We start from the raw sequence: 21,932 nt of genomic DNA, 5'->3' as shown, positions 1-21,932 counted from the left end.
TCCACAGCCTTCACATTAGTTTTTAATTAAACAAGAGTCATATGTCATGTTAAATATACCCTGCTCCCTCATCGCACATTGGTTTGATCACACGCTACTTCATGACTTGTATATAAACACATCCTTTATTTTCATGACTGATTCCATCTTCCTTACGTCCCTGCCCCAAATACTATGTACTCAAAGCAAAAGCTCATTGCAAGGGTGGTTTCAGTCACAACTTCCACTGCCTTAATTGTCGCAGCTCTCCCACCTTGAGAAATCCACAGAACTCTACAAAATAGCAAGCTCTGTGTGTGGTGATAAGGATTTACTGGTTTACCCATCAAAGGCATTAACTCGTTTGTGCCTGTAATGGCGAAGGCACATTTACAATATAATGTAAAACAATGTTTTCCTCGCGGACTTTTAATATCCCTGGCAGTTACTAGAAGCAGATGGAAAGAACTGATTCCCCCTTAAACTCATGCCCAAAGCCAGAACATACTGTAGTGTCTCCGGAAAGCAAACTTTTCTAAATCTTGAGCGAGACTTTGAAGCACTGAAGGAGGAACAATAAGGGCTGACCACGGGGAAGAATAATTTTAGACCATAACAAACAACTGCATCTGGAGACATTACACACAATAGAAATGAACTGGGCTCTAATACACAGTCACCATGACAGAGTGAGAAATTTAACACCTGAGCGAATGTGCCGCTCAAGGTGCACATACAACATTTCTGACATCTTGGCTGCACGGTCTCCTGCTACCACGGTATGCAAACACACCTGGACCTATGCAAAACACACAGAAATACTGAGTAATTAAGGCATCTGAAGACGCTACAATACTGGAGTTAAGAACATCCGATTTCAGATTTAGACACAGGAAAAAGAACTTGAGTGAGCCTGGATCCTAGCAGGACACTGTCACTCCTAGTCAATAATGCAATGGCCTATGTTAGGGTGATGTTTTTAAAGTTAATTACCTCAGCGTCTTGTTCCCGGAGCTGGTACGTTTTCTCTAAGCACTGCAGTATTCTAGGACACAATGTCTTCTCCTCCAAGAGAGACTCCAGAAGTAAGACCAGCTGGTCAGGCAGAAGCTAAGAGGAAAATAAATGCCATGTGTGAACATAGATCTCTACAGACTGAGCAATTAAATGGTTAAAAATTCAAAGAGGACAATATTGTGATAACCTGTACTGAGAAGTACTGAGAAAAAACGTGTGTACTTTCAGCACGTGCTTGAAATACCACATGAACTTCTAGCTGGTTTCTGAGAAACCTCAGGGTTTACGTTTCTGTGTCCTGGAAGACTCTGTGCTGGGGCCCAATGAATGCTCGTTTTCCACAGTTTTCATTAGTATAGTTATATCAGATCTTAACCATGCACATCTTATTGAAACACAATCATAGCTTATTTAGTAAGACTTTTACAGAATACATAGTCTAAGTAATTCCATTTTGTTTGAGCTTGGAAGGAATAAAAAAGAGAACAATATACAGTGCATAATTTCAGGAATCAAACAGACATATAAGTGTATAATTTTTAAGAGTGGCATTTTTGTCTGTTATATTAGCAATTGCCTGATATTCTTATAGTGAACAAAGAAACACAACACAAATAAGTGATCCATAAAACAAGTGTTGCAGTGACACATTTTGAGGCATATTCTAGCGTAATGAGTTGCAACCCATCCATCATTACATGGTAAAGACGCATTAAGTTTGTGGCACACACAGCATAGATCTGTCTATACATGTATATATATTTAGTAGTCAGTTGCTTGACTCCAGAACCTATCATTTCCAATGGGAATCTAATGTAACCTAAAGAGAAAAAGCATAAGAAGTCTGATGTAGCAAATCCTTAAGTGCTCTGTTTAATAGGCTTACTGGATGAACAAATAAATTATTCAAGCAGAGCTCAGAGAGAAATTACACCAGCTGCCAGGAAATATCTACTGGAAATCAAGGGTTCAGGGTTATCAGTCAGAAGTTTGTTATATGCCCCAAAGCTTTCCCCACTATTCATCATTGCAGGGCACCAAGAAGTGCGGAAGGGAGGAAGAATGTGAATTTAAACTTTTGCACACAAAAATATACCAGCATTGCTCACTACTATTGTTCTCCAAATAGATTAATGAAAAAAAGATACCCTATTACTTTAACAGTAGTTCAGTTTTTATCACATTTGGCAATTCTCTGGTCCCACCCTGCTGTCTGTGTTCCCATTTGCTCAGTTGATGTGTTAACAGGTACAAAACAAAGTCAGCTATAGGAGATGCCTCTTCCAGCAACACACCCCACAGTCAGGGCTGTTGATGTGCACTGAACAAGTCTGGACCCCTGATCTCTGACAGCAAGCCCATGATGATATCAGGGATCTTTTGGTAAGTCTTAATCTGTGAAATATTGCTGCTAACAACCAACTAAGCAACATGCCATTTTCTTACCTATTAGTCTGATAAAATTTAGCATTAATACCTAAATCAGAATAAAGAGGAACAGGGATCTCTAGGATTTTAATGCTTTGGTTTACTTGCATTTTGATTCCTTTCCAATTTTTTATTACTAAAGTTGTACTCTTGGAGACTGAAAAAACCCTCACATCCTACTGGCTCTTACTGGAACATTTTCTAAAAGTGACACCAAAGCCTGCCAACAAAATGAAGTTGTTAAAAATAGTCAGACGTTTAAAATTATTGAATATTTCAGTTCCAGGACAACTACTAAAGCGTCAGCTTGAATGTTTATCGTGGAGTCTAACTCTGAAAAACAAAACAGGGAAGGCTTCTGGGAAGTGCCTCTGCTTGGAAACCGAATTCATTCTGAACACTAATAAAATCTGAAATGTTGCAGAACGCCACACACAGGAAGGTAACTTCTGATTCAGAAAGCTTTCTCTGCTAACTACAAAGACGGCAGAGCAATACTTAAATTGTAGAAACTGTAAAACAGCTGCTTGAATGCACCGGTTACAGAACAGCTGAGAGTTATTATTTTATAATACATCTCCAGTATAATTGCTATACAGATTCACCCACAGAAAGCTACTGTTTAAGATAACATTTCAGAATCTTATTAAAGCCAACAAAAGCACAGCAGCAGAGCAACAGCCATGCCCTTAATTTACCTCTGCCTAGTGCTGCTTTATGGGTGAAGAGTATTCTAAAACCACAGGTTAAACACTTATCAGTTTAGATTTGAGACAACAGAGGAAAAAAAAAAAATCTGAGACCATGGCTTCTGTTATTTTCCCATGTTCCAGCTGCCTGAGATGAGACTTTTTGTTACCAACTCACAGTTTAATTGCAGTCTAAGGTAGGAGGCAGCAAACCCTGGCACCCACAGATGGAATGCTGACAGACCCCAAACCAAAGGGGCACCAGTGGGTGGAGTGATTCTGTTTTGTTCTCCCGCTGCTTCCAACACAAAATAACAGGACAAACATTCCCTTTCATTTCTAACCCTTTTAAGAAACGCGATTCTGCCTAAGAGAGAAACCCATCCTAAGCAAAGAGGCAGAAAGCTCCGCCAAAGTTTCACGACGGAGACTACTACAAAATTCCTTCAGGGTTTTTTTTTTCCCCCCAAACACCGCAATGTGAATAACGCTATCACCGAAGCAGCTTTTTAACAGTTATAAATAAAGTGCATAAAATTTCACTTGAATTTTAAGTCAAAAAACCCATACTCCATTATTTTTCTTTTTCCCCACCACCATCCTTATTTGTTCCATCCACCTGTTACTTCTCATCTTTCACACCAAGAGAAGTGTTTGGGGTACGCGCTGTGGATTTTCCATTTGTTTGCCTTATGCTTAATACAAAAGGGCCCTTGCTTTTAAGTGCTACCAAAACAGAAATGCTGGAGAAAACGAAAAGTAGATTTATTTTCAAGTATTGTGAAATCATTTTCCTTTACAAAAATCCATATTCTGTGAATGCATATTGAATATCTAACATACATAAAACCCCACACAACACAGTTACAGCAAAATGCAGCACTGTGTCAGTGTGCATTCCCACGTCGAAAACATTAAGAAAACAACCATAACACTCCCAACACAAAATGTCAGTCTTCCTGTTAAAAAAAAATAAAAAAACAAACAAAAAAAACCCCAAAAAATTAATATCTAATGTCTCTGAAGTATTGGAGCATGCTCAATCACAGTGCTCAAATATATGCAATTATTAAAGTAGCTCACTTCAATCAGGAAATGTGGCGAGCATCAAGACATAGTTTTTGTTACGGCAACAATTGCTGCGACAGCATCTATTTATATTTAAAGTAGACAGCTCCTGTCCCAACCTATGCCTGTCACATGGAAATCATACTGCTTTTCCCAGGGTTCCTCCTCCCCCAGTCGTGAGTACTGGGAACTACATAGAGGGAATAAATTAATTTGTTGCCATTAAGCACTCAAGAGGTTTTCTGTCATGTCCCATCTAATTAAACATCAACCCCCCTATAAATCTGTATCCCAGCACTGTATACTTTATCTTGCCCAAGACTGTAAAAACCCTCCTGCAACTTTTCAGCCTTTTCAAGGAGTTTACTTTGTCCTGCCACTAAATAGCCACTGTCCCCTGCTTCCCCTGTGTTACCTGATGTGGCGGTTTTAAAATTTGAATAATTAGGCTGTTACCTCTAAAGCAAACTGCAAATGATAGAGAGTATGAAAAGCAGGTTTGTATTTGAAAAAGGCAAGATGAAAGAATTAAAGAAAACATAATCAAATTGAAAATATAACTCAGACTATCACCAAAACAGCTTACAGAGGCTGAGATTCAATGTATACTGAATAACTGGGAACTAAGAAAAAGCATATGTATTTTCTTCATATTATTACACAAGACACTTAAGTCATTATACTGTGTTAAAAACATTGGTAGCTTTGAAAAGCTTTCTACAAACAATCATGGAACAAAACTATGAGTTTTCTGAATCCTACCCCTAACCTGTAAAAAGCAGAAAGAAAACAAATCTTCCCTCTTCAAAGATCTGGTAAGGCAGCTACAGAGGTCACCGACCCCACATCTCAGAAGACCACCCACACGAAGGAGCGTATTTATCAATTCCTATATTTACAAACGCAATAAATGCCAGATTCACCCTTTATACGAGAAAAAATGCCACTGAAACATTTGACTACTGACCTTTCACAGCCATGAAACGTGACACAGATCTATCTAAATGAGCATCCACAGAACCAGCGCCCGCGCTGCACCCCTAAGCCAGCACACAAATCACTAAAGTCCTACAGCTGGTATGCTGAATATCCCATTTGCTCCTGCCTTCATTTGAATGAAGTCATTGAAAGCCTCCTCGGAGGGGAAATGTGCCTCAGACTAATGCAGCAACCGATTGACAGTGGCGTGATTTCTATTATTACTCCATTATCACACTGGGATCTGCGCCTAAATGAGCATACTTCCTCCCTGATGCCATTTCCTTTTATCCTGGTTCTCGTCTAAAAGCGGATCAATGGGAGTAATATATATGATGTCACTTCAATTTACAGCTCCTGCCTCCCTCTCTTTGCGTGCACAGATAGATCGATTCTTCCCAAAAATGGTTAAGAAATGCACGGGGAGACTCTTCTCCCAGAGAAGGGTTCTCTGCTATATTTGTCTGTGTAACCACAGCAAGGAACTGTTTACACTGAGCAAAAACGGGGGAAATGGAAAAAAAAAATCACTACTGTGTGCTGGAAAACGCTGGCTGAAATGCAAGACAAACAAGGCCAAAAACAGATTGAAAGTGATTTGACTTTTGAAAATTACATAGAAAAGTTTCAAGTTTCTATGGCACAATATATTTCTCCCGTATTTATTTGGGAGAAGGTACTTACATTCCCCCTCCAAAACATGCAGTGTCTTTTCATTTACAGTTTTACAAGATTTTCCAAAGTCAAACTGAATTCCTTCTTACCCCCCTTTTAAGAAATAAAGGGAAAAACCCACCCCAGAGTTCAATAGTGAATAGTTCCCTTCAGATAGAATTTCCTCATTAATTGCAGATAAGAAAGCACTGCTACTAGTCAAGGAGAAAGGATTTATAGGGCCACGCCATCTCTGCGCCTATACTCCACACAGATCAAGCAAATCCCTGAATGACTTTCACATTATAAACTCTCCATATAGACAATGTGCCTCGAGGGCTGATTTCTGCAGGCTGCAATTAAACAAAAAACCTTTGTAAAACAAATCCCCCCCTTCCTCAAGCTGTCCAGAAAATTGTTAGCTTGAAAATTCAATAAAACACTATTTACTCAACAACATTTTTAGACAGACTTTGTTGCCGTCTACCTCAAACAATATTCTTCAGATGCTGTTTTTATCTGCACAGTGACTTCTTTTAGATGAAAACAAGGTTTCCCCCCCACAACCTTCAGGGGCTAAAATGTACTCAGATCAAGTTACACATGAATTCAATAAAAATGTCCATGCTAACAGCTGTTAACTAGCATAGTATGATACACTACTTAAGACTGTCTAAGCCTGAAAGAGCTAGTCTGCAGTTTGATTAATACACAGGGAAAAAAAGTAATCTGCAGCTGACAAAAAAATGCTTTGAACCGGTTCACAAAATAAAACCCATCTATGCCAGAGGCTGACAAAATTTCAGAAGTGTGTAGTGAAGCAGACTGTTCTGGTTAACTTTGTTTGGGTCAGTCTATGACTTCCCTCTTGCTGAAAAATCAGTTCCCCTTTGAACGTTTACAAAAGATAACCAGACCTCACTGTATTTAAGAGCAAAACAAATATCTCTGTCTGTAACACATTCTCATCTATCTATGAACTATACTTCTAGGAAATGTCTTCCCATCGTGTGCAATTTTTCTCAGTCTCTGATCAGACTTTTTTTCTGTGCATGGCAACTAATTTTTTAATATCTACTTTTAACAACAACAACAACAACAACAAAAAAGAATCGTACTGCTTTTTATAGTGGAAAAGAAATTCCTATTAACTTTGCTTCAAAAAGTCTTACTTCAGGAAGTAATGATCGCAGCAAGTTCATCAGGATTTGGTTTGTGTTACACTTCAAAATACTGTTTCTGGGACAATAATGTCTGGTTATCACTTGCTTCATACTAGTAGGACATAAAAATGACAGGGAAAACAATTTATTTAATAAACAACTGCACTTGCATTTCGTTCCAAATTACTTTCTTCTTTATAAGATCAAAATTAGGGTTTTCTTATTTTTGGAAGCAGATCATCTATGTCAGAAATCGTTTTAAGGCCACTACCTACTCCAGTATAAAGGTTTGATTTATTCTAGCTATGTATGTGAAAACATTGCTGGGTGAAGGACACAAATCCCAAAGAAATGCACTTAAATATGCACACACATCAACTGACCATTGACTTTTTAATGCTCCTTTTCAAATGCAAGGACAAAAATAGCAGTAATCGGAGTGCAACTGTTGATATGCAAGCAATAAATGACACAGCTACAATTTAAGGTGGGCTCCTAGTGGGTTCAGAAAGGTTTTGTGTGTGTGTTTGATTTTAATTATAACTTAACCTGATATGCTCAATGAAACTTGGGAAAATCCTTCCAACTGAGCAATGTGTTCAGCATCTTTGAAAGAGGAGATGCTGATGGGCAAGTACTTTACAAATCTTTGAGATGCCCTCCTCAAAACCTGACTTAAATTAACATTGTTTTGTCAAGTAACGTGTGCATAACCAGTGTTGTACTTCCTAAATGTTACAGATGCCCAGTTGGGGAAGGCTCTTGGGACTACTTGTGTGCTTAAACTTTGTCATATCCATACAGTTCTTTTTGTCCTGTTGCATTTAAACCTGATTTTGACACAGTACAAATCATTGTACAAATCAAATCATATTACTCGCACCTTACTGTTTGGCACTAATACATCAAACTTAGCAATCAATTTTCTTAACACTGAAAAGTATTTCTAAGGTAGTATGGAAGCAAAAGCAGACAGGCAAACTATGGGTATATATGTTATAATACTGCGACATGAGAACGCAAGGATTTAATTTTATCAATATTTTAAGCTGACTTTCAATGTGGGAATCAGCAGCATAAATGTAAGTTCAAAGCTGTTTTTCATATTCTGTGTCTGATATTCTGGCTACACGTTAGCAGTAATGTTTTTAAGAAGCCAGCCTTTGACACCAGTCCATAAACTGAAAATTTTCTTCTTAAGCTGTAGGACAAAATATTTTCCCATAATTTACTTAATGGATAGACAATCCACTTATGAAGAAATTTAGCATCTGCAATCTAATATAAATGCACTGAAATGTCAAAAATTATTAAACCTTTATGATCTAACATACTGCTGACCCAGCAGAATGAAAACCAGGTGGCTTCCACTGCAGGTTCAGTCAAGTTATACAGTGCTTTCCCTCAATGCTAGTTTTCTCAAAGGAATGTTTCATCATAACTTTACCCCCAAGCATAATAATTCCCTTTTAAGCGTAATAGGCTACACATTGTCTATTCAATGCAGATTATCATCTCTGCCACTTACTACCCTGCTTCCAGTATGTGCTGAGCCTGGTTTCAGATGAAATATCCACGGCAAGAGAAAAGTAGAGACAAGAAGCCAGGTTCCTCATCTAAAATCACACTCCACAGGATCATTATTTAGACACACTGGGAACAGGCAGCATTGCTCTGACACAAACTGAAGTTGAAGATGGCAACAGCAAGATCTTCAGCTACCCTTTCACTTGGTCTCAGAAGTCCTCAGCACTGGAGAGGTGATCAGAACATCATCCCTGTGGATAGTGCTCTCTAACCACATGAAAGCAGCTGGCATTAACAGCACCTTCTCATCTAACAGCAAACCCAACAGAGGCAGGTTCAACAAACCATTTATCTAACTAGTAAAAACAAAGCCATGAAGAACTCTGGTTTTATTTCCCAGCCTCTTAGACTGCTACAAATTAAAGGGTTCATACAGAAGACCAACATGTCTTAGTAACTGGTGAAAAGATTTAATACCCACATTATAGCAGATGTTGAAGTGGAAGTATTTGCCTCCTTATTCATCCACCCAAAACACCCTAGGTCTCAGCTGCTCTAGGCTATGGGCTGATGCTGAGATCAATGGCAGTATAAACCATCTTGCCTTGAATGACTATCACCTATATCACTGAAAACAAACAGCCCAGTGGCTGTCCTCTGAGACATTAAAAGAAAGTTGCAGACTACAGCAGACATCAAAGTTGAGTGTTTCAGTGGCCAGTCTCACTGCGCAATGGAAAGCTGAAGAACCAGTAACACTGTATGCTAGCCACGACCATCAGTGAGAGCACGCTCAGACAGGCTTCCTTTGTTTTTTGACCGTATGTACTAGAAGAAGAAAGAGGGAGAAAAGCCTGAGAGCTGAAGAAAATTAACTAATTTTTCTAAGTTTTGCTATGTTGCAAATTACTAGCCAAGTAACCTCATCACCCAGCACTGAAAGTGCCAAATCTTTAGAAACTACCATGGGCAGTTAAGCTACATCTTGAGTTCAAAATCCTTGCAACAGATCTGAGCAAGGGCTAGCATGAGAGATATCTTCTTTTTCCTTGAGAAATTGGTACATACATGGAAATTTCTGAAACAAAAAATTGTTCTACCTATGCCTACCAGCGCAGGATGCAGTTAATGCCCAATATTCATCTGGGACTGTTACATTCAAGGATCATAGGAACTGACTATGAGTTTCCCAGCTCTCTTATGGTATGGTCAGGTCTTGGGGAGGCCATGACTTGTTCACCAGAAAATGGCCCTTTCTGATGTCAGCCCAAACAGCTGGAATCATTCAGAGAAAGAACCTGAAAAAGGAGAGAGATGATAACTTACTTCCTTCTCTAACTCAGCCTCGCTGCTGCTGAAGAAAGTCACGTCAATTCCAGCTCAGAGGTCCAGGACCTCTGCACTGCACCCATGAGGGCTGGCCAAGGTTCACCATAAAGCATTAACGTCCCAAGTCCTCCTGGAGGAAAGGACTAAAGCACAGATGGGAAACTGCACTTCCATCACTTCACCTTTTTCTCCTGGAATCCACAAGAACCAACCCTCTTTTCTACCCTTTTGATTTCAGAACAGGTTATGAGTGACTTAATGTCTGTCAGTTGACTTTCAACATTTGTAGATCAACTGCATTTCCAGACCTCATCTAGCAGTATTTTCTTCTGACCTGAAATCTGGCTCTGATGCACTGTGTGTCCAACACAGCTTGTGCATACTCACAACAGTTTTCCAACACACCAAGTTGATTTGATTATTCATTAGGATTTTTAGTGTTGGGATTTTTTGTGTGTGCGTGTAGTGTGTACATTTGTTTGTTTGTTTGTTTTGAATTTGTTAAGAATGCAACTGATCAGACCGAGTGGACTCAGAAGTTTCTGAAATACACACATACTTCCTCCAAGCAAGCCTTAATCACAAACAACTTTATTATACAACAGACGTAACAGATGACATCTAAACCTGAGACTACATAGGTGACACTGGGAACTTGGAAGAGCAGTAAGTAGAGCTTCCAGTCTCCAATGACCGAACAAGTAGAGATGCCAATCCACTGCCATCAGCTTCTTGGATTCTTGTTTTAAGTAACATCTCACAACGGCCAGGACTAAAAATCTCCAGTTGCCTGGGAGAACTCTTTTGTCATGGCTGGAGGTGATGCAGTTCCACAGCCGTGGTCACTTCTCAGCTCAATTACCTCAGTGTCTCAACGTGACGCCTTTGGCATTTCAGAAGACAACACGACATCACTACGCCAGCAACGCTGGTTACCACACGCCTGTCAGACTGGTCTTCCAGTTTCTGCCCTGGTTCCCACCAGAACCACCTCTAACCCAGCCACTGCGGCCTGCGCTGGTAACACTGAAAAGGCCACCTCTGACTGCCAACCATGGACCACAGGCAACAGCCGGCTCTTCCTCCATTCCACAGTTCTTCACTGGAAGCCTAAGAAACCCTTTCTGAAAAAAAAAAACAACACTCCACTGCACACTGCTCACTCCACAGGGGGAAGATGAGACAATAAACAACACATGACAGATGTCAGTCCATTGCTTAATGCACTTGTGGACGCTACTCAGATTCTATGGCTATGAGTGTGGTAGGGAACAGAGTAAGAATATCCCATTACTTTTTATTCTTGATTTTAAAAATATGGATAAGATTTTATTTAAAACTGTTGTGGAAGACAATTACCATTGGAAAAGGGAATCAAGCCTGTAAAAGATCTGAGGACAAGAAGAGGAGTGTGGTATGACACCTTATTATGCCCAAGGCCATTTAAGAAGTTGCCATAGTTATTAGCAAGGATCTAGCTCCCGGATTTTCTCTTTCAAAATCCCATATAGAAGCATTAAAACTAACCATAAAAATAAATCCAAGCTGAATCTTGCTGGACATGAGCTTTTACAAACTACATGTGACTTATAGATTTTTACCTTGAAGGAGCACAAGAAATTGAGTGGCTTGAGACAGGATTTCACAACATTAGCATGTGTAGGAGCAGGACTTCTAAGGAAAACAAACCAAACAACCAAAAACGCAAACACATGCAAACTAAAGACAACCCAGCAAACCAAACCCTAAAAGCTAGTTCAAATATTACTGTTTTCAGAAGTAATTACCAGGTAAAATCTGATAGAAGTGCTACATTCTGCTCATGTTTCTCAGGTGAGACTTTCTGTAATGCCAAGGAAGAAATGTGAATTATTAAAAGGCAGTAGGAGTTATTTTATCACATGTACTGACCAGTACTTCCACGGATAGACACAGCATTAATAATTACTTTTAAATAGATAAAATGGATTTGTTTCTTGACTCAGAACTACACCTTTGTGTGGGAACAACTCTAGTCAGTAGAATTACATCAAAGCACTTGCCTCTGAAGAGCTCTCTCTCAAAAAAATTCCCAAATTAGAACTTTCTTGTGATTAATTATAGAAAAAGATGCTGGCTTTATCACACTGAAAGTGACAGGAAAAAATAAAAAATATTTTAGACATATTAAGCAACTATTAAGATTGTGAAGGGGTATGAAAAAAATACATGACGTTTAAGACACAAACTCCATTATAAATTCACTCTCACAGTTGGGCTAAAACTAGAGGCTTTAAAAACATTAACTTCCTTATAAAATAGGGATAAATGTAATGTACTATGCTCATTTGCTATATTGGTTTATGCACATAAGCATACAAAGATATGTTCACCTAATAACTCACTGAGAAGTTTTTACCTCTCTCCAAACCTCTCTTATTTAATAACAAGTCCCATAATTAAAAAAAAAAAAAAAGTAGTGGTGGTAGTAGTGGGTTTTGGTTTTGTGTTTTTATTTATCTGTAAGGAAGATTAAATGAGTTGCTTGGAAGACCTTAACTTCATACCCTCTCCCCGCCATTAGCTTTAGATGTCACATTTCAGAGTACCCGGAATCATCTGACGTATTTATATAAAATGCAGGTACTTGCAACTTCATTTCCAGAAGCAGGCATAAAGACAAGTCTTCTGGCTGAAATGGAAGAGGGTTCTAGGTTCTCCACTTCCAAAAAGATATTTTGTATTATGTTTTCCACCAGTCATTTACTACTGGAGCCTATCCTTTACAAAACAGGATTTACTTATTTATTTCTAAGGCTGCATGCTACTTAACTTCTCCCTCTGGAGGAAAGGAGGGTGAGGAAAAAGTATTAATCTCCAGGAAGGGTATGTGGAAAATTTGCTGAACTATGGCCTCATTCTGTAACTCCTTATTGAAAGAGGGCTCCCACTAACTTCAAAAGAACATTTGCTCACGTAATGAGCACAAGACTGGCACTTAATCACTGAAGTTACATAGAAATGTGAAAACAATCACGCAGGTAATGCCAGGGAGCAGTGAGCTGACTGTGCAGCAGTGGAGTGTTGTTTATACATGAAAGGCTGGATAACTACTAAGTACAGTGCTTCAACAGTAATTAATAATCTTATCTGCTAATGGAAATAGTTGACTGAAAGTCGGCTCTAGTGAGAATCTACAATGCTGTACACAGTGACAGAACCAAGTTATTTACATGAAAAGTTTAAACAGTACAATCTTACAACTAATTTGAGAAATCGTTTGGTAACATAATCATTTAAATCTAATTTAAAGTAAGTAATGCATGCTTTAGAGCACTGAAATGAAACCCATTCTGCAGTACAAGCAAAATATCTGCTTATTACGGATCTCACTCTTAAGAAGCAAAGGCAAGTGCCCACTCCATTGGCTCTTTCCGTCTAGTGAAATCAATCTCTAGAAGTTTCATTTCAGATATGTGCATGGTGTTGTGGCTAAAACAGACATGAAGTTTCCATTATAAACCACAGTTTTCAGGTGTTTATAACTTAACTATAAAAACTCTTTCCAGCAAGAAACTTGGCATTAAAGTTCTCAGCCTATAAGAGATTTTAAAAATATTACTTTCACTATCATTATTCCAGATAAAACGTCAAAGGTGGTTCACTGATTCAAGACAATAATCTATCACCAGACTCCTACTTTTTAGAAATGAAGACTTAACAACTGATTACTCTAGGATGAGTCTAATTACATTTGTAATTCTTTGAAATTACGACAGTTATAGTAATAAAAGGGAATAGCTACGGCTACATGAAGGAATAAATATTTTCCACTGGCAAAATTAACTCTTCATAGCTCCATCTTAAACAACATAAACAAAAATGATAGCACTTTTTTATTTTCTTTAGAACTAGGCAGCACAGATTTAGTTTGCTGTGTATTTTTTTCCCACTGCTTAAAAGCAACGCCTGCATATGTCTCTCAAAATCCTGGCCACTTCATCACCTACCCCAACAAAACCCCAAGACAACTGCAGTTTATGGGCTCAATGCTGCAAACAGTTAGGTATAATGAACTTTGCATGCATGAGTACCTCCACTGAAAGCAACAGCAGCTTACATGTGCTCACGAGTTTACAGCATCGGGCCCTCTTAAATGCCCCATTTAAAAGGACATTATAGTATTTAATAAATGTATGGCAAAGTCACACTGTAGAATTTTGCAGCAACAGTATGGTGGTTGTGTTTTCAAAACAGCTCAAAACATGAGGATTCTGTATTATGTTACACAGACTCATAGAGCAATTTCTATGATATGCTGCTTATTATCTGCAGAATACAATGACCTCATTAATCCATATACAACTTTAACTAGTCCAGTCTAAAAAGTACACTGAAATAAACAACGTATTCTTGGAAATCTAACATTTTTTCACTACCCCGTTATTTTCAAATGCACACATCTGAGCTACAACAATAGGTCAGGTTTTAAGGCAGATTCTGTGCATCACTACTTCAGGCTGGGAAGCTGCTGCAGCACCGGCTTTCAGATGTATACATACCCACAAGCCCTAGAAAGCTGGGAACTGAGAGCACTCGGCACCTCTGGAAATTAAAGACCTCACAACCATAGCGCGTACACTGCAGTGGCCCAAGCAAAGCAGGCACTATCCACTGAGACCTCCTGTTTCTCTTCTGGTTTTCTGTCAATCTTACAGTTATTTCACCATGGACTGGTAATAGGGCAGACTCCTGCCCACAATCAGCTTAGCCATCAATCAGTGTATCTGTCTTCATTTTGCCAATTACCTTTGTCTAAATTCCAGAGAAACTGAAAAGACCCACTTTAAAGACAGGAAAAAACACGTGAAACAGCCTTAGATTTCACCATTGAAAAACTTTAACCTTAAAAAAATCCAAACAGACACAGGAAGCTGAGTACAAGTGTTTTAGATGTTTTTCTTCCCTGTAAACGGTTCCTAAAGAAGCTGGCTGTATTTCATATACCTCTAAAGTCTGGGAAAAGAAACCAGCTGCGCTATAAATGCCCAGGCTGGCACTGGTAGGTAAAACACTCTCAGCTATTACTCTTTTAATGTTATGAGTGAACTCTGGAACAGACAGCAATTTTCTTTCATAAGCATCCCTAAAACAAGTGATAAATGATAAGTCTAAGGTCTTAACCACTACTATTTGCAAATGGGCAATAGAGGCAGGAAGATGATATGAAAGGAATTTCACCGGTGCTCAAAACAAGCACTGTAGCCCATAACAATTGATTTACTCCAAGAATTGGTAAGGCACATGACAAAAGAAATGCAGTATTATTGTGAAAAGGCCAAAAGGCATGGGTATACTTACTGAAAATGCAATTTCAGTTCCACCCTGTTGGCGGGAGCACAAAGTCCTTTAACCTGATTATACCTTTACTGTGGTGCCTCTATAACATTTGTCTTCTCTTCAGACTAAAAGCACAAGCTCTTCTTAATCTAAATCCAATCACAAACCAGTCTTGGACATGCTCCACCCTTGCAATTACATATTGCTCTCGGTGATCATATTCCACCTCTTTACTTCCCTCCTCCTTTTCCGTACTGTAGCACTTTTTATTCAATGCTCTTCTGGCATCATTATCTCTCATCTAATAATCGCATTAATTAGAAATTTTAATTTTGGCATTTAAACAACGTGAAACTAGTTTCAACAAATCTTAAAATTCCAGGGGCAATAACAACATAAAAGTAAAACCTTTTTTCATCTGTCCCCAAATGTGTATGATTTTCTAAAACACAAAAAAAAGAAGAAATGTTATCCTATTGTCTTCTGTAACAAGATGAGAGCCTGCATTCGCATAAGAGTTTTGTTAATTTCAGGTGTTAGCTAGTGCATTGGCTTTAAGGAAATATATGCAGTAAACATATCCTTTTGCTTCAAGAGCTGAAATATCAAGAAGGTGCATCTAGGCAGCACATATTTCCTCATCTTCAAAACAACTGCACTTTATTTTATATGCAATTTTAATGTAAATAGAAGCAATAAAAGTAAAGAGTCTATTGAAACTGTAGTTTCTGTTAATTATGAATACTATGTAAGCATGCTTACAGTAAATCGTAGGTGCTGGTCTGTGTGATTTCACAATGCCAATCAGCTCACAGGGAGCCTGGCTGGAATAAACAAATAAAGCAAAGGTATTTCAGCAGGTCTGTATCAGTAACAAAGCCAGTTTAAATAAGCAGCTTTTCCATTACATACTGCCCTTCTATATTAACCTCTGTGGTCAAAAAACAGTTTGTCCAAATAGAAACAAAGTGTTTACAATGCTGATTAGTTTTGAATGTGTCTGCATGGCGCAAAATAATAAGGATCTGTGGCTTTCTGAGCGGCATCTCAAGGGAAAGAACAGGAAAGTGACAACAAAGACATGTTGTGACATAACAGCACGCAATTTTTTCACAAAGCTGCCCGAGATCCACACAGTGCTGAGGACTGGTTTGCTCTGGAAAATAGGTTTTCCCTTTTTTCAACCCGCTTGGGATCCTTGACCATACAGTTTGAACTGACTTTAAAGTGGGAAGTGAGGGGGGAGGGAAAACAAAACCCCAAATTGCCATGACTGTCTTTTTCACCATTTACACGGTTAAATTTATATCACCAAGGCAATTAGAGCTTACTGGCCTGAATACTGAAAATTACTGACTTATGCTTAGCAACCCTTCAAGTGACGGCATTTGTAGGGCACAGTAAGGAAACCAAACTATGGGCCTCTTGATGTATACAATACCTCTTTCCCTTATGTTTGTTTCTATTTATTTCTTAAAGCCCAGGTTTCCAGTTCCACCGCTCTGTGTAGGCCAGTGGTACTGTGGCGATGCAGATACACACTGTACCTCACAGTATAGCTCTAAACTGCAGTGGCAGACAGCAAGAGGGGTTAGTTTAATCCAGATTTTGGATAAGTACAATGCAAAAGATAGAATGGAGGCTGGTGTGTCAGGCTGCTGAGACCACAAAATCATGGGAAAACATACTGCTGGCTTTTAGCCAGCTACTTCTTGAATGCCTCTCCCCCTTTTCATGTATACCTGCTACTGTTTAGAGCAGTAAATCAAATATTGTTTTCTGTTTTTTAAAAATGTGTTGCAGGTTATCCCTAAGAGAAAAATGTGAGCTCCATTACACTTTTTTTTTTTTTTTAATACTTATTATCCATACATTGTTTTTTTTCCCAATTCTTGGTGATTGGATATTTTCCTCTATTTTTGGAATGTTTACTTATTGTTTGACATCCTACTGTTTCTTCTGGACAATCAGTTTCTCGGGGGGGGGGGGGGTGTCTTTTTTTTCTTTTTTTTTTTAATATTACTCACACAGTAACAGGGGAGAGAAAACAAAGCAAAACAAAACACAATAATAATTTTTTAAACCCTCCCCAGGAAACCGGATTGTAAAACAACAAAATTTGTCAGAGTGATGAAGAGGGGGGGACCTTACATATTTTCAACTAATATTTTGAAGCCGACTAGATTTCAAGTTGAGCATTTAAAAAACAAAAAGGAAAATGAACAATGCAGATTTTGAAAAATACTTTGCTCAGTCGAAAGAGAGGGCTTTGACAAGGAATAGAGGGGAATGAAGAAGCATACTTGTATTATGAAATTCAACAGAAGGCAAGAAAACACTGTAAAAAAATTCCATTGATAGGATGACATTTTCTTCCTGCAGACACTTTACACATTCCACCATTTCACCGCTTTTCAAAGCCACTGTTTTTTTTTTTTCCTAGTATTTCAGTGTAAGTGAAGTTGAAACGTCTCTCTTGCTGCTCACTTCCCACACTTTCTCTGTTTGACCCTTGATGAGGACCGTGCACTTCCTCAAGGAGACCATCGTCAGCATGCGGCGTGTGGAGGTGACGGCTGAGCTGAAACACCACGAAATAAACTGCAACCATGAAGTGGCCGCTTCTGCACACACAAGGACACCTTCCCCAGGAGCCAGAGGGAGGCACCTCAGGAACAGGAAAGATTTCTACTTAGTTTTCAAAAGACATTTATATGCTGCTCCTGTAAAACTCTCCTGACCTCCGTCTAAAAGCTTTCAGCATTGTTGGTTATGTAAGGGATACAGCCAAACATACCTGGAAATCAAGAAATGCTACAAATCAATTTTTGCTATTGGTGGTTGAAACAGCTAAACTCAGTAATGTGCAATTCGAGGCAAAATAACCACGCACTACACGATGCTACCTAGCACCACCTACAGAAGGATTTTGTCAAACTGTATTTTGCTGTAACTCATATTCTACCACATTTTTATTTCTAGGTTTTAATGCCAAGCAAATATAAAATTAAATGGCTACAAACAGAAGTAAAAACTGTTGTAATTTGTGCAGTTACTACCAAAAAATCTACGTATTTCTATTTCTCATACAAAATATCTTCAGTACTCCACAGTCAGCTTGTATTTGAAACAATGCTCAAAGCTATGCTTGAAGTAACTTATTGTGAAAGGCAGACAGAAGCAGTCTTGACTAAAGTGGAATTACTATTCAGTGAAAAGTAAAAGAAAAAAATACTAGAAGGAAAGTCAAGCATAGAGACAACAGCCTTGAATCAAGGATCTCCATTTGTCCACATTAAATTGGATGTTAACTTTCCAGCTATATTAACTTACCACATACATTTTCATAATGAAATTATATAATATGATACTTCAATAAACATATTAGGTAAATATCACAGGCATTTTAGTTTAGCACAAGAGAGCTTGGCCATGTATTAGTTGCATGTTCCTGCTAATCTGCTACGGTGAAAAAAGTGCTACTCGGAATAACTATATTTTGATTTTCCGCAAATATACAAATCAGCAAATGTTTTGAATAACTAACCTGCAGGACATTTTTAAATATAAATTTTATTACAACTTGAATGGAGCAAGGCGAGAAGTTACTGCTCAGATAAATGTTACATACATTTTTGCACATTGGCACCTTCATCACAACTTGCAAACAAAACTGTGCTTTGCAGAGCAAATTAGTAGCTCCTGACATAAAGTGCAGATATAGTTTTGCGCTACCCTTCTGACAGGTGTGCATACAATAATATGCCATTAATAGGAAAAATATACATTTCATACAAACCCTTTAAAACAAGCAGGACAACAATTAAAACATAATACACTGAATGGACACAGTTTATTGCAACAGTTTATGAATGCTGACAGAACAAATCTGACTGAACTGATTTAAGGCTAAAACTTTTGAAAAAGATCTGAGAGAACCATCTTGTAACTGTACTGATAAAGAACCCCAAAAAATAACAAAAAAGAGGACACAAATTATTTCTGACAATACTAAAATCGAACACGTTTATGTAGTGGACATTAATACTCACTTTATTTTTCATTCTGCTACATAGGCTATCTACTGCTCGAAAAGAGACCTGCATGCTCTTCATAGAAACTAGGAAATTTGAGTTAAAACTGCTTTGCATCAGATTTACATGTTGGGCATTTGAGGCATAGCAAACTTGATTTTGCAGCAGTACTTGTTGAGACAGAATTCCCATAGATTTCAGTGAAACTCATTTGCATGAGGATTGTAGGGTGGGGCACACAGCACCTTCTGAGTAATCATCTTAACTTACACACACTATGATCATTTAAATTTATCTTATTATTTTATATTCTTTTGTTAGCTTTAAACTTTCAGTGCAAAGCCGAAACGTGAACATTAAAGAGCATAACATAAAGTGCTGCAGGCAGCAGCCTTGCCCAACTCTAGAAGAGGTGGAAGTCAACACATAACATTCTCCTGACCACCTTGTCCATGGCTTTTATTATTGAAGGCATTTGCACACTGTGTCCAATCTTATTGAGGAATATCATATATACTGATTTGGATCAAATTAATTTAATATAGGAAAAGAAAGGTTTCAAAGTAATATGTGTATGCAGAGCAGTATAAAATAATTCTATGTATGTAGAGCCGTATAAAATAATTCTAACTTACACGTTTATAAAATGATGAAATTCAGTACAGGTGTATTTTCCAACTCAACACAGAAGGTTTTAGAAACTAGCAGAAGGCTACTATAGGATCTAAACCAAGAAAACACATAAACTATGCATAAGAAGTGTGTATTATCAAGGCATTTTCTGACACATGCCTTGGCCACTGGAGATCTGTCCAAAGGCTTGTTCTAGCAAGTTGACTTTAGATGACTCTAAATACTTTATAAAAACAATTTGTGGCCATGTTGGCAAATAGACAAAAGCTGAGCCTCAGCTTTTGCAACTGGAAACAGTCAGATTCACATAAGCAAACAGTGAAAACAAGAACTTTGAAAGGCCCTGGATGGAAATCTTAAAATGTATATCTCAGCTATAAAAACAAAATGTAATGCATTTTTACAATAATTTATTGAATGAGAAAATGAGGGCTTTTGATTTACACACACCCTATGAAGCAAATCCTGACACTTTTACAAAGGCATACTTCCAATGCTTTTGTTTATACATAATGGAATATTTTTCTACTATTCTTCATTGGAATTATCAGCTAAGTCAGTCTTAGGCATTCACAAACCCCCTGTAAGCTCTGGGAATCTTGGCTTCTAAGCTACAGGAAATATGTCCACAGTGTCTGTGTACTTCCAACTTTGTAAAAGGATGAATGTACTTTTGGCATACGGTCCTGTATGCAAAAAAAGATTTACCAAATGGAAAAGAGAGGCTTAAACATTTATAGTGGAGCTTAAATGCTCTTTTCTAGATAAACTTCCTTCATGAAGAAATGCAACATTAAAAACAAAACAAAGACAGCTTGATGAAATGAGCTTAGTTGCTTCAGTTTAGCCTCTACTGAAAAAAACATCTGTATCACAAAAGCTGCCCTCACAACTGCAACCTTGACGGACATGGGGATTGAATGAGTGTGGAAATTGAATTACACCCTCTCTCGCTGTAGGTGGTCCTTACGGATCAGCGTACCAGCATGTGTCAGAACCCGGCACCACTCCCGTCCACGATGCATCTGTTCCCTGGACACAGTCCTTCAGACTGCAGCTCTCTCAGTATGACACTATTCAACGGAGCTAAATACAATTAAAAAATAATAATCTCTCTTTGAAACAGTAATTTAAGATAAATGTCTGTTTGCAATAGACATTTGCAATAGGAACTCTCATTGCAGGCTCCTGCTAATCTGATTTAAGCATGATTTTGTTTCCACTCAGGAAGCTGAAATTAATTTAGCTGTTCCTGAACACTGCTACAGAAAGATGAAGTATCCAATGGCTTACGGCTACAGTTCTAGTTCAACAGCCACATCTGCTAGGCAGTCAGGTTATGCTGAAAATTTGTTTGCTTTAGCTACCATTACACAGGGGATTTATACTATTACACTGTTATCCCATTACATTCAGTTTTTAGACTTTTATAGATTGCCTAGAGACTGAAAAGCAGAAGAACTCTGATCTTCATGCGTGCTAAATTACCAGCTGCAAAAAAATCTCCAGCAGATTCCCTGCAATGACTTTGTCATTAATGCACCCCAACATTGAGAAGTCTGATGTGATCCGATTTCCCACTATTGTCTGCTTTCTAGTATTAGTATTAGTATTAGTATTAGTATTAGTATTAGTATTAGCATTAGCATTAGCATTAGTATTAGCATTAGCATTAGTATTAGTGGTAGTGGTAGTAGTAGTACATTACTACTACTGCTTTCAGTCCAGGACTACTTTTTAGTTTAAAAAGTTGTGGTTGGTAATTAATCCTGTGCATCGAAGATGTCATTTTGTTCAGCAACAATGGGCAGGACAAAAACTACGGTCAACCACATCAAAATAGGTAACAATCTATGAAGCACAAACTGAAGTCTCCTATTGTTTTTCAGAGACTTGCAAAGTAGTTTTTGAATAAAGGCAATTCTTCAATACAGCTCTTCCATAATGACATGGAGGACTACATAAAGTCACTTAGGAAATCAACACACCTAACCCTCTGTGAACTCTCCTAAATCTGGGACTTTTCTTCCACCGTCTCTTTCAAATTGAAAGGTAAATAGAAACAACCAAATCAAAATGAAAAAAATAAGACAGCCAAAATCACTCTTCGAAGG

The 21,932-nt window shown here is 38.2% G+C and overlaps 1 protein-coding gene across 2 annotated transcripts in view; it reads right to left on the bottom strand.

Annotated features, from left to right (window-relative positions):
- AOPEP (aminopeptidase O (putative)) overlaps positions 1–21,932 on the bottom strand; it is a gene marked incomplete at its 3' end in the record, with an annotated part of 232,900 nt that overhangs the window by 23,806 nt on the left and 187,162 nt on the right. For both annotated transcript variants that reach the window (XM_082074083.1, XM_082074084.1), the window contains exon 14: positions 973–1,089. In XM_082074083.1, the coding sequence (XP_081930209.1) occupies positions 973–1,089 (117 nt within the window). The remainder of the gene's footprint in view (positions 1–972; positions 1,090–21,932) is intronic.

Source organism: Streptopelia decaocto, assembly GCF_964273445.1.
Source record: "Streptopelia decaocto genome assembly, chromosome: Z".
Classification (NCBI taxonomy): domain Eukaryota; kingdom Metazoa; phylum Chordata; class Aves; order Columbiformes; family Columbidae; genus Streptopelia; species Streptopelia decaocto.
Note: the sequence above shows the minus strand (reverse complement) of the source record. Positions and strands in the feature narration are given on the sequence as shown.